The sequence below is a fragment of the Ipomoea nil genome, unplaced genomic scaffold (assembly GCF_001879475.1).
Source record: "Ipomoea nil cultivar Tokyo-kokei standard unplaced genomic scaffold, Asagao_1.1 scaffold1286, whole genome shotgun sequence".
Lineage (NCBI taxonomy): Eukaryota > Viridiplantae > Streptophyta > Magnoliopsida > Solanales > Convolvulaceae > Ipomoea > Ipomoea nil.
The window spans coordinates 1,177,523-1,190,708 of record NW_017617714.1 but is presented as its reverse complement, the minus strand read 5'-3'; the positions used below and the strand labels follow the sequence as shown (position 1 = coordinate 1,190,708).

General features: G+C 34.1%; 1 protein-coding gene across 2 annotated transcripts; it reads left to right on the top strand.

Moving 5' to 3' along the window:
* Positions 1–1,454: 1,454 nt before the first annotated feature.
* On the top strand, positions 1,455–11,798 carry LOC109184845 (endoplasmic reticulum-Golgi intermediate compartment protein 3-like). 2 transcript variants are annotated; one of them, XM_019334896.1, is made up of 13 exons: positions 1,463–1,919; positions 3,751–3,824; positions 4,413–4,496; positions 5,884–5,964; positions 6,260–6,340; positions 6,841–6,933; positions 7,168–7,347; positions 7,485–7,552; positions 7,820–7,871; positions 9,863–9,916; positions 10,005–10,097; positions 10,246–10,312; positions 11,146–11,798. In XM_019334896.1, the coding sequence occupies exons 1-13, from the start codon at positions 1,778–1,780 to the stop codon at positions 11,235–11,237; spliced, it is 1,161 nt and encodes a 386-aa protein (XP_019190441.1). In that variant the 5' UTR covers positions 1,463–1,777; the 3' UTR covers positions 11,238–11,798. The 2 variants fall into 2 exon arrangements, with proteins under 2 accessions (XP_019190442.1, XP_019190441.1); XM_019334897.1 differs by lacking the exon at positions 7,168–7,347 and having other exon boundaries at positions 1,455–1,919.
* Positions 11,799–13,186: the final 1,388 nt, after the last annotated feature.

Here is a 13,186-nt window from a genome sequence, read left to right as displayed (position 1 = left end):
ACATCATAGTCGAGGGACCATATTGGTTATTAAAATGCAGATACAATATAACAACACTGAACAAATACTAGAAGGTATATTATTTTTACATATAAGGTACAATACTATTACACGTAATGTGCATTATATCAATTATAGACCAAACATTCATTTTCTAACTACAAGAAAGTACAAGTTGTGGGCAATTAAGGTTGTAAAAACAATAATTATTTTCCAGAACAATGCATACTAACCCCCCCCCCCCCCCCCCCGATGTGGACCCGGGTTCAAAACGACGCCTTCTGAATTTTTTAAAAAATTTGCTTCCTTCCTTACCGCTAACTTGCCGTTTGTCTTCAGAATTCGTTTCTCTATATTCACAAATTTTGAACTCTATATTCACAATTTTAGATCTTAATATACAAAATTACAAAACTCAATATTCACAATTGCAGAACTCTATATTCACAATTTTTGAACTCTATATTCACGATTTTAGAACTCTATATTCATAATTTTAGAACTGAATATTCACAATTTTAGATCTGAATATACAAAATTACAGAATTCAATATTCACAATTGCACAGAACTCTATATTCACAATTTTTAAACTCTATATTCACAAAAAAATATCATTGGCTGAGGAAACGAAACCACTAACAACACCGTTATTCTAGACGCGCAAAGCTGCGTTGTTTTGGACCAGTCTTTATATCATGGACCGCGGTGCACATTGACCACGGTCAAAACGACGCCGTTTCTTTAAGTAAAGAAATGGCGCGTTGTTACTGTTAACGGAGCGCACATTTTTTTGGTGTGTTAATTACCAACTGAAACTACTGTGTATCTAAACTGATACTACAGTGTATCTAAACCAACACTGCGTCACGTATTATTTTATATATTATCAAATGGAACTGCATTTATATCAAAATGATACTGTAGTTGTGGTGAAATGAAACTGCAGTGTATATAAAATGAAACTGAATAACATTTCACATATTTAAGTGTATATTGTGCAATGAAGCTGTAGTTATATCGAAATGATCACGTAGCTGTATTTTAATGAAGCTATAGTGTATATAAAATAAAATTAAATAACATTTTCACATATTTGAGTGTATAAATAGCGAATGAAACTGTAATTGTGTTGAACTGAAACTGCAGTGTATACAAAATGAAACTGAATAACAGAGTTACTTTTTGCCGAACGGTGCGAAACGAATGCCATTTTTTTTCATTAAACAAAACGACGTCGTTTTGAAACTCGGTATATAATCGATTATGCACCGCGGTGCACGATATAATTTGCCGTTTTGGACCCAGGTACACTTCCCTGGCATAACAATTGCTTTTATTCAAAGTCGGCATAATCTGACATTTCATAGGGCTTAGGACAATGCACATAATCCAAATCTGAAAAATGATTTCGGGCGGCCCTACAGCAAGAGGCCCGAGGCCCAAGGCCCAGATGAGGAGAATGCGCATTTCTCGGTAGTCGTCTCCGTCTTCTCATACCTCTTTAGTATCAATCATTGTTTCGATCTTTCGAACAAATTTCTCAGTTTTATTCAGGAGCAGTTGAAGAAGGCTTAAACGCCTCGTGTAATAATCAGCGAGGTGTTTAAGCTGATAACAAAACAATAATCAAACCTGAATTCTCCAATTTTTCATTTTCCTTCTTCGTTTTTGTTTTTTAATTTTCAAGTATACCGTATATATAAAAATATTCAATAAATATAGGGAATAAATTATATATAGTTAGAGGGAGGTTTTGTGATTAAGAGGGAGAATAGATGGATAATATAATGAGTAGGATTCGAGGTTTGGACGCGTACCCGAAGATCAATGAAGATTTCTACAGCAGAACTCTCTCCGGCGGCGTTATAACCCTAGCATCTTCCGTCGTCATGCTCTTGCTGTTCTTTTCGGAGCTCAGTATGTTCCCCTCTCTCTCTCTCTCTATGTTTGTGCGTGCACGCGCCGTTATGTTATTACGCACGAATGTTTATTAAATGAGTTTTGGTGTTCGTTGGATGATTAACTGGTTTTAATTTTAAATTTTGGCATGATATGTTAGTTTGGATTTTAATTGCACGGATTGATCTTCTCTGAATTTATTCTTCATGTTTCCATTTTTTATGAATTTGGTGTAGTTGCATTTATTATTATTATTATTATTATTATTATTATTATTATTATTATTATTATTATTATTATTATTATTTTCAAACTGTTAGACAATGTATGCAGATGGAAATGGTATTAATGAAAGAAGCTTAGGCAAATTGAATAGACAATTATCCGAAATTGAATGTTTGAGACAATTTCTGGTAGGCCGTAGATTCTATTGATTACTTAACACACATTCATCACACTTAAAAATGACTTATCTATTAAATGGCATTTGTATGTAGGGAGAGGTTAAGATAAAAATTTTGTAAAGCATTGTGGAAAATCAAGATTAATTATGATTTGACATTTAAAGTTATCATACCCTTCTAAATGCATGATAAACACATTGATGAAGATAGTTTGTTGATTGATGAGTTGCCATCTGATCATGAATGGCTTGTGAGTGAAAATGATGAACATGGTTATCAAGGTGTCGCCTAGGCGTTCGTTCGGTGGAGACCAGACGCCTAATGAGCTCGCCTCACCTATGGGTTCGACCTGGGATTATTAAAAAAAAAAAGAAAAAAAAGGGATTAAAACCCTTCACAGCCTCGGAACATCGCAACATTTAAGCTTCATTTCCGTCGCATACTCGCATCGCAATGATCGCATCCAGCTCTAATCTTAGATTCTGGTGTATTTTGTGAACACTATTTATAATTTATTGATATATTTTTTTATAAAAATTGAGGCTTACGCTTCAATGTGCCTCGAGGCTTACGCCTCGCATGAACATTACAAAATGCCTCAAGGCATGCTTCCGCCTTTTAAACCTTGTAAAACACACATTCATGCATTTGGATGATTGGATCCCTTTTGGCATGTTTGCAAAGTCAATGACTTTACTATGGTGGTAGCTTTTGTGCTTTTATAAACTGAAAACACTACTAGGAAGAAGCAAGAGCAATTGTCATTGTTTGTTTTTTCCTTTTGGTGGAAGTTTGTGAACGCTTCGTAAGTGCCCTTAAGAAGACAAACTGTGTTCCTATGTATATTTTTTGTGAATGATTATATATATATATATATATATATATATATATATATATACACACTTCTATTTTTATTTTTTTTAAAAAAAAATTAAACAATTTTATTGTCTGAAATAATTAATCTCATTCTTCATAGAAGCAATTGCCTGTGGAGAATACATTCTTCTTAGTTTTTGGCCTGCGCATAGAGAATTATGATCTTGTCAACTATGAAGCTTTAACATAATAAGATGTACTACAAGTTTTTCTAGAGCCCAGATGTAGCAAGGAAACATCTTTACAGATGTGTGGCATTGATTTTGCATTTTGGTTTCAGAACATTGATTTTACTTCCAACTAGGGTAGGCAAAAACAAAGGTGACCATGATGTGGTTAAAGCATTGATTTTGTGTGAAAATTCCTGCTGAGGCCATCTTCCAGAACCTGCAGCATTTCAAGTTCTCTGTATTATAGAGAGCACAATAAGTTTAGTTTCAAAATTAGCTTGAATTAGGTTTACTATATGCTCCTTATTCAACAATAAGGGAAATAAGTCCTACCAAGTTCTCTATATTCTTTCCTGCATGGTGTGTCTCATATCTGGTTTTCTTATGATTCCTTTGCAGGACTATATCTCCATGCTGTAACTGAGACACAGCTTGTAGTAGATACCTCAAGAGGAGAAACACTTCGTATCAATGTAAGATAATAATCATAATATTAATGTGGGATAATGTTTTACATATATGGGTGCATTTGTTAATTCATTAAATTGACAATGTCTTAAGGGAGGGTGTTAAACAATGAACTATCTTGTATATTTTCTATATGTTCTGTGTGTCGATGTACAAGGAAGTATAGAGCTATTTATATAAGACAAGAACTAATCCTAGCCATAGATTTCAAACACCTAAACTAAGGCTAAGAGAGATCCTCTCAACTAACACCCTATTCCTCTAACAGAGTGAATAGAAGATATTAAGTTCTTCTTTTAACCCTTTATGATGAAAGTCAATTACATTTCAAAATATTCTTGTTTTCTAATGTATATAAACAATGGGTGTGCATTGACTGCCTTCAATTAGTTTATTGATTGTATGCAATTCCTATTTCGTACTCATTTAATAAATTATCCCAAGTGTGTGTAATATGTATGTACATTCGTATGCATGCATGTATATAATTCCAGCTTTAATTTTGCAATGTTCATTTCTGTAAAACATCCAATTATGCAGGTGTAGTATCATTTTATCAAAAAACTAATTTGTCATCCATTCTCTACTTGCAGTTTGATATCTCCTTTCCTGCGCTTCCATGTTCCATCCTCAGTGTTGATGCAATGGATATAAGTGGAGAGCAACACCTTGACGTTGTATGTAAGCATGTAGATTGTGTCTTCTATGTTATTATATATTGGTGTTTATCCCATCTCCTTGTTCCTCTCACGTGATATGATCTTCATCACCTACTTACCCTCCACCAACACTTAACAACCCCCCACAATTACCACCTACCTACCAACACTACTATCATCATTACCCCCATTGCTTTCTTTTACTCACTATTGCTATTCATGCCACCCAACAACAATTATTTCCCTGCCCTTGTTCACTTAATTCCTCAACCACTACTGCTATTTTTGGTTGACCACTATGGATCTTGATTTTATCTTCTACTATTGACGCCAATCGCTATGGCCCACTACATACACCATCCACTATAACAGCATCTCCATCAATGCTTTTTTAAGGGTTTTTTTTTTTGCTTTCTTGGAGGAGAGAGGTGAGGTGGAGGGAAGAGAAAAGAGGAGAGAAGATTTTGTATATGCAGTAAAATGTTTTTTTTTGTGGGTCCTGTGGAAAAAAAAGGAAAAATCGTTGCACCAGCTGCACCCGCTGGGCATGTAAAAAAGAATTATTATTATTATTATTTTTACTTTTTCGTCAGCTGTTTTTTCCCCCCTTTTCCTCTTCTCCTCCCTCCTATAGTCCTGTGGCAAAAAACCCTGACAAAAAACCAAAGTCGTCGCCTGTCGGAGATGCTCTAAGGTGTCAGATATGCATTACCTAGAAGATATGAAATTCGAATATATCAAATTTAAGACTTGATCCATAATATATATATACATACATATATATATATATATATATATATATATATATATATATATATGTGTGTGTGTGTGTGTGTGTGTGTGTGTGATAAATTTCAATTTTATTTTTGACTCAATTTTTATAAGTGGTTTCGGGTTACCAAAAACTTTTGATATTTAAAATAATTTTGATTCATGTCATTATCAGAATTGAAATACGATTCTAGACTGCAAATTTTATCAATATATAAACTTTGAAACTCAATACAAAATTAAAAGAATCTAAATTCTACTCCATTTTCAAATCATTTATCTAGTGACCTTTAAACACTTAAAATTTTCATACATTAGAAAACTAGAAACAGAAAATGGAAATTCTTTTGGGTAACCAAACAGGCCCTTAGATTTCCTCTGAGAAATTAGGATAATATTTGTGTGCTTTTAGGAAAAGCATTAGAGCTCAGTTGTCTTTCTTTTACTAGGTGTTATTGCTGTCATTTTTTATCATGCAAATTGACTAAGAATAAACTGTAGGATTAACTATGGTGCTTTGAGTTATGAAAGTGTATAGCAGAAAAGTTGATTAGAAAATTAACACCCATATGCTGATGTTTTTGTCCAAACTGTAATTAGTTCTAATAGACTTTGATTACATGTATAATTGCAGAGGCATGATATCATCAAGAAAAGGCTTGATTCTCATGGTAATGTAATAGAAACAAGACAGGATGGTATTGGTGCTCCTAAGGTGCGTTAGAGAAAGAAGTTTGAATTGTCAAGTTCATTACAAATGTATTCATTGAATCATGAGAAATGCCTTGTATGTTGTATCTGTGCTGGGAATGCTTAAGATCTAACTTATTGTTTCTTTTTTATCATTTCTTTTTAACTATGCTCACCATAAATATTACATGAAGATTCTAGGAATTGGATTTATATATCCATTGCAGCCATGGGTGCTAACAAAATAAAGATTTCTTTTCTGGTCTGGATTTAGCCTCCTTTCCTTTATTAATTTGTCCTACTTGTTATTGGTGTCATAGATTGAAAAACCTTTACAAAGACATGGTGGCAGGCTTGAACACAACGAGACATACTGCGGTTCTTGTTATGGTGCAGAAGTGGTATGCTTTTTGTTAGCTTTCAGAAATAGCCCATAATACATGATGCACTTTGTAACTTGTGGTTATGCATATTCCACTCTATATTGGTTATGATAATAGATTTGAAAGAAGGCCTTTGGCTACATGTTGTAATGATAGATTTGGAAGACATTTAGGTACCTTATAGTTACTATATTTGCTGTTAGAAAAGGGGAGCAAGTTTAGTCAGCTGCAACTTCAATCTTTGAGCTCTTTTTTGCATTCAACTCAAATTTTGGTTTATCTTTGCATCAATAATTTAAACCATCAATTTTACTTCTTGCCCAGTTAAAACAATTTGAGTTTCCCACTATCTCCCTTGATTTCTTTTTAAATTTAAAATAATTTAGCATTTCACTTTTCACCAAATATGTGTAATGCATTTACCATTGAGCTTTGAATCTTGGATGGTCATTTTTATGCTAGGTTTACGTTTAAAACTTTTACCAAGGTCTTTGGGCATGACCCTTTTATTCTTGCAGTCAGATGATGATTGTTGTAACTCATGTGAAGATGTTCGTGAAGCTTATAGAAAGAAAGGCTGGGCAATATCAGATCCAGACATAATTGACCAGGTTTTTATAGTATTTTGGTAATTCAAGATTCATGTTTTATAATGCCTTTAGTAGACTATCCGTGCTGGTTGTACCCATTTATATATCTATAAGAGCAAACACTTGGGTTTGGAAAATGGGGGTACTTTGCTTGTGCCTTAATTTGAAGAGTGATGAGATGTTTTGAGATTTCATTGATTTGTAAACATAGCTGACTTTTACCTTTTCCTTCCATCACTTTCCATGTGGAATTAGTGCAAAAGAGAAGGTTTTCTTCAGAGAATCAAAGAAGAAGATGGCGAAGGATGTAATCTGTATGGATTTTTGGAAGTGAACAAAGTGGCTGGTAATTTTCATTTTGCACCAGGAAAGAGTTTCCAGCAATCTAGTGTTCATGTCCATGACATCCTTACTTTCCAGAAGGGTAGTTTCAATGTAAGATATGTCTGACTTAATTTTTAAAACAAGTACAGTTTTTTCAGATTAGTTTTTGAGTTTTACCATGCTCTGCTTTTATGCTTCTTTGTATTTGTTTGTGAACTATATTATTTACCTGCTATATATTATCACAGATAAGTCACAAGATCAATAGGTTGACTTTTGGAGACTATTTCCCTGGCATTGTGAATCCTCTTGATGGGTATTTTTTTTCTCCCTTGCAGTTCTTTTACTTGATTTCACTTTAGCATGGTATTGTTTTTTCATCTTGCGGTCTTACCCTCTGTTTCAGCATTATCTTATGTGTTAAGAGTTAAGACACTATTTGTTTTGCTTACTGTGCCAAAGGTTCAAACTTTCTTGGAGACAAAATGTTGAATTTTTACTAAATTTCATTGTTTTTGCCCTCCTATCCCACTTTTTGACGCACAATTCCTATCAAAAAGTCTATTTTCATTCTTAATTGCAGTGTGCAGTGGACACAACAAACTCCAAATGGGATGTATCAATATTTTATCAAGGTAATTTTGCATAATTCCCTGCATGTCTTAGGGTTTATCATTTTCTTTACTGCATTACTGGCAAGGATTTAAAATGTGCTAGGCATCCATTTGGCGTTTGATGGGCCTAGCACCACCTAGTGCTCAACTTGAAAATAAAATTAGAGATTGGGAGTGGCAAGATAAAGCCTTAGTGTCTAAAATAAAACAAAGACCCAAAATGAAAAGTGGAAAGGTAAAAGCCTAATGACTAGGGTTTTACTTTTAATTTCAAAAATTAATAGGAGAAGGAGAAGAGTGAAAGCCAAAAAGAAAATTTGAAAACCTCGAGTTTGGGGGTCATGGACCAGTGTCTCAGTGTCGACCATTAACTATTGGCATGCAATGGCGAGCAGAGTTGCTTCTCCAATTGCGACTGGCAATGGGGTAGTTGTGAGCTGTGCAGTGGTTGATGAAACTGGTAAGGCTGAGGTTTGAAGGGTTGTTTGCCTGTTCCTTTCGGTCTGGCTCTTTGTTCATTGTTATTTACTTCTACCTGATTTTTGGGTTGTTTTGCTTAAAAACTGTCATTTTGAGCGAAACAACCCTAATTAAATAACAAAAATAAATGGCCAAATAGGTGATTTGTTGACTAATCGGCCAACTAGTCATACAATCGAATAGAATGGCGATTAATGCTAAATTTGAATTGGCCTAGAGGTGCCTAGGCGCTAAGTGCCCATAGGCTGAGACAATGTAGGCAATAGTATCTATGTTAATCGGCAGGCTGACTAGTCGGCCTACTCTGCTGATTTTATTATTTTTTTTTAGGGTTGTGGGGGCCTAAAATTTGTTGGGCACAGGGCACACAGCCTCCAATTCTCCAAATCTTATAATAGAACATAAACATGGAGAAACATGAGACTTAGAGATGCCATTGCCATCATCCAGTTGCCCTTCGGCACTGCCTGCCAGCTTGCGAGTCGCAATGACTCCATCGAGAAGGACGACAGTTGACAGCCCATCGCTGCAGCTGAGAGGGACTGTTCGCGCCATCACCTGTCCTTAAAGTCCCAAGTCTAGCAGTCTTGCTGTCGCTGCTCACTAGTCATGAGTTACTGCCGTAGTTCACCTAACTTGTGGTTTTGAGGTTTTCACAATTCCTTTACCCATTTGGAGTTTTCAATCGGTTTTGGGCTTTTGGCATTTTGGGAGATAACTAGGGCTATATTAATTTTTATAATATTATTTAACTTACCACTTGTCTAAATGATGGGAAAAATATAAGAACTGTTCTTTTTTTCTTTTTTCTTTTTTTTCCTTTAGCGCCTAGGCGCTAGACACCCATCAACTGCCTGAGCCTACTGACTTTTACAACATTGACAACACTGTTTTCTGGTCCATAGATTGCTTTGTGAGCTACTTGGATCAGAAATCCCCTTTAAGTTATTTCCTTCCTTTGAGATGATAGGTATGTGTACAAGTAGTCAAGTACTATTTGAACTTCAAGCAAATTCAGTTGTGAGTTTTCATAATTGTCCCAATGAAAGCTACATTGACTATACACATAGAGTGATGGAAAGTTTGATTGGAATGTAATATTTGAGTCTCATACATAACTAAAAATAGATCTTCTATTTTGTATGGAAGTATAATTTTGTGGATGAGTTTCCCCCTATTCCTTGGTAAATATAAGCACAATGTGCTACCTTAAAAATAAAAAAGCAAAGATTGATTGCTAGTTGGTACCCAGGTGTGAGCATCAGATCTTAGATATGGCTATAATGCAAGCCTGCAAGGGCAGAATGTCAGATAGGTCTACTATCTACATGTACTTGAAAATCCTACTCTAAAATTACATGAAGCTTAAAACAGAGTCCATTTATTCAGGGGTTTCCTACTACTTGGAAACATGTTCATTGAAAAATCATTTAAATAAATTGAGTATAGAATACCAACAGTTATAAGAATCAATCAACTAATTCTTATTTTCCTTTGGACATTATTAAAATATACTCTTTATTTTGTCATAGGTGGTACCTACTGTCTACACAGATGTGAATGGGCACACCATACAGACAAATCAGGTTTGATGCTCTTGCAAATTTTGCAAGTTTTGTTTCTTCTACTTATCTGACCTGATGCTACAGTGTGCCTGCTTTTGACCTCCTGCAGTTCTCTGTAACTGAACATTTTAGGGGAGGAGAAGTAGGCCCCGTTCAGGCTATTCCTGGAGTATTCTTCTTTTATGATCTTTCACCAATCAAGGTCAGGAGTCATTGCTTGACTAGATTAGTTTTCATGAATGAAAATCCAAATTTTGTTTCATGAAGCTAATTCTTTTTTGTGTCTATCATTGTATACACCATGTAGATTTCCTGATGAACAAATTATCATTTCAATTTTACTGATTCAGGTGACATTCACAGAGCAACACATATCATTTTTACATTTTCTGACAAATGTTTGTGCAATAGTTGGAGGTACAAGTCCATCTTCCATCTCTTCTCATCTTTCAAGTGTATATAACAATAGTTTTGTAGCTGGGTTAGAAAAATCAAGTCTAATATTTCTAATCTCCTTTAAAAGGGGCACACTTGTGTGAGACCATTCCGTGAGTCGGGTCAAGTCTGGTCAATATGAAAATGTTGTACCTATACGGACAAATGTAATACTAATAAGAAATAAAGTGTTGGTTACTTATAAGGGAAAATGTAATACTTTTGAGGAAAAATGTAATACTTTTACATTTTAGAATGTAAAAGTATTACATTTTTCCTTGAAAGTATTACACTTTCCCTTATAAGTAAATGTTGGCAAGTGTTTGTTACTTATAAAGGAAAGGTAATACTTTTGGAGAAAAATGTAATACTTTTAAATCAAAATGTAAAAGTATTACATTTTTTCTCAAAAATATTACACTTTCTCATACAAGTAATAAACACTTTATTCCTGATTATTATTACATTTTTCAGTATAAGTATTACACTTTCATCTTGACCCAACCCGTACCACGTACAAGGATCCGTGACTGTGAGACAAATCTGACACAAGTTTTTGCCCCTTTAAAAAGGGTATAACATTTCTTCTCATGAGAAACAACATGCATTGATATTTAGTCTTATACCTCTATTTATTAGAAAGTATACAGACCCTTGCAGCACTCTTCCCTTTAATCCAATATTGATTGTCATTCTACTGTGGTTCTTTATGTGTACTCTCATTTCTATTTGTAAGTTAAAATTGTTAGTAGTGGGCAAATCATGTTAGTCATTCCATATTCTCCTGTAAGATTGCTTGCTATGATCATGCTCAGGTATATTTACGGTGTCGGGAATAATTGATTCATTCGTATATCATGGACAAAAGGCGATTAAGAAGAAGATTGAGCTCGGCAAATTCAGTTGATGGGGGATCATAGGATGCCATATACGATCCTTTGTTCATCATCCCATTAAATAGTGAGGGAAGGAATCTGTACAGAAAGGAAATCACAGCTTGGGGTCTCTTCACAGAATCACAAGCTTGATGGAAAACTTGGAACTACATAGTACTTCACGCTACATCATTATCAAGAACAAGATGGAATGCTAATTCATCGTCACGCTGTATCCTTCTGTAAAATGAGATGTTCTGTTTTGCAAAGCAAAAATATTGAGGTGAACTTTACATGTCTGATGGGGTTGTTAAACCCCCACCATTTCTTAATTTATTATTTCGTGAATTTAGTCATTTCAAATGTGAGTTAATTTAGTGGAGATGCGTTAGAGTCAGAAGATAGCTGGAGATGTTATTCTGCCATTTGGGATGGGGAAAATCGAAAAAGTCGGATGTGTTATGTATTGTTTCTTATCTCCTATGTTTTTATGGAATATGTATAAAACATTAAAACCTATAAGAGTTGGTTAGTATTCTTAAATTCTGTCTGTGCTCTTTTGTTTGAGGAGTAATATATATTCTTGTTGGAAAGATTACACTTTTATGGGTGTTACAAAAGCCACCGAAATCAAATAAGTTCCAAATTTATTCATGAACTCGAAAAAAAAAATAAATAAAAAACAATTAGCATTTTTAGCACGTTAACAACATCTTTGCGTTAATTAGTTAATTGCTCTTTTTTTTTTTTTTTTTTTTTTTTTTTTTTTTCATGACATCCCAATTAGCATGCATAAAATCTAAAGCCTGGGCCTGCATGTAGGCTTTTTGTTAGGCTCAAGCCTGAGCTTGCAATTAGTCTAGTCTGGCTTGAAGCCTTCTTAAAAGCCTATTTAATATTTAGGTTATTAAAAATGTTTCAAAATAAGTTCTACCTTGAGCCTATTAAAGCCTACATGTTAAGACTTTTTAAAAACTTTAGTATATCTAAATAATATAAGAAATGTACCTAATACAAAACTCATACATAATTACATAAGTATATCACCACAATGCAAACATAATAGCAAATAAATATAAAATAAAATAAAACAAGTCACGACTTCAGCATGCTCGTTAATTTGTTTTGAAATAAATCCAATTGTATTATTATTTGCATCACCTTCATTAAATGTAGTCAAACATTAATAAATATTATTTATTTTATTTTAATAATCAAACTATTAAAGAAAAACACTAAAACTACAACTAAAACTAAAACCCGGGCAACCCAATGGATAAGACTTGAAGCTTTCCGGTAGTAACTCTTTAGAAGCTTAAGCTGTTGATAGAACTCCATGAATGCCTTTCTCATTCTTTCTTCTACTTGAAATTCAAATCAGAATATGATGTCTTCAAAATATTCTTCAATGTGGAGATGGGTGTTTCAAGCTCAACATTGACTTTTATGTGATCCACCACCTATAAAAAAACATTGAAAAAAATAAAAAAAATAACCTTCTCTGATGAGAAGGTAGCCCATCCAATGGGTTGCCTTCTCACCAAAGAAGGCGAGTTTTCCTTTTTTTTTTTTTTTTTTTTTTTTTTTTTTTTTTTTTTTTTTTAATGTTTTAGCTCAATTAATGGGCAACCTTAGAACTTGCGAAGTGAAAATACTTACAGATCAAACTAAAAAGCAAAAACCAGTAGCCTTTGCTGCTAAAGAACAGGACGATACTGCTGATCCAGATGAATCAGGTGATGATTCAGTTGTATTTTTGACTAAAAAGTTTTCTAAAATTTTGAAACAGGTATCACAAAGGAATTCTCAAAACAAAAAGTTTCAAAAAGGAGGAAGCTCAAGCGTGTCAAAAACATGTTCAAAATCTGGAGTGGTCAATCCCAAATCTGCTGCCCCTCGTCCAACACACTCTAAGGAAAAATCAAACAACAAAGGGATTAGGTGTTACGAGTGTGAAGGCTTTGGCCATGTCCAAGCTGAG

What these genes read in the sequence shown, in the direction of transcription:
- LOC109184845 (XM_019334896.1), top strand. Translation starts at nt 1,778, where the DNA reads ATGGATAATATAATGAGTAGGATTCGAGGTTTGGACGCGTACCCGAAG. An exon ending in GAGAAACACTTCGTATCAAT is followed by an intron (nt 3,825 to 4,412) that starts GTAAGATAATAA and finishes CTCTACTTGCAG; the next exon opens with TTTGATATCTCCTTTCCTGC. An exon ending in TGTATCAATATTTTATCAAG is followed by an intron (nt 7,872 to 9,862) that starts GTAATTTTGCAT and finishes ATTTTGTCATAG; the next exon opens with GTGGTACCTACTGTCTACAC.